This window comes from Merops nubicus, unplaced genomic scaffold (genome assembly GCF_000691845.1).
Source record: "Merops nubicus isolate BGI_N331 unplaced genomic scaffold, ASM69184v1 scaffold6066, whole genome shotgun sequence".
Taxonomy (NCBI): Eukaryota; Metazoa; Chordata; class Aves; order Coraciiformes; family Meropidae; genus Merops; species Merops nubicus.
This window is the reverse complement of record NW_008612868.1, coordinates 31454-31831: the sequence shown is the minus strand read 5'-3', so window position 1 is coordinate 31831 and position 378 is coordinate 31454. Positions and strand designations below refer to the sequence as shown.

Here is a 378-nt window from a genome sequence, read left to right as displayed (position 1 = left end):
CTCCAAAGGCACCAGGAATCTGATAACCATGAGACTTCTGTCATTCTGCCAGTTTTGGAAGGAATTAGTTAACAAAATTAGAAGTTAGGAGAGAATAAGAAGGAGCTTCAAGGACAGATACCTCCATATTGTGTGCTCTCTCTCCCCAAAGGAAAAAAAGAAAAGGATAACCCCCTTTCTGTGCTGTTTTGAACGTAACTTTGCTCAGGCTTAGCTTCAGGCCTGCTGTAACAGAAAGCATTTGGACCATGTGTACTTAAATAACAGCATTTATATCAGGGGACAGGTAAAAGAGTGAGTCTGTATTACATCAGTACCAGGCTGAGGACCATTATAAAAGCAAAACTTTCTCAAGCGCAGAAATGGAAGTGAACAGGT

The 378-nt window shown here is 41.0% G+C and overlaps 1 protein-coding gene across 1 annotated transcript in view; it reads right to left on the bottom strand.

Moving 5' to 3' along the window:
* Window positions 1-127, bottom strand: part of ACN9 (ACN9 homolog (S. cerevisiae)) — a 908-nt gene extending 781 nt beyond the window's left edge. The window contains exon 1 of the mRNA XM_008941681.1: window positions 122-127. Within this exon, the coding sequence (XP_008939929.1) occupies window positions 122-127 (6 nt within the window). The remainder of the gene's footprint in view (window positions 1-121) is intronic.
* Between the last annotated feature and the right edge of the window lie 251 nt (window positions 128-378).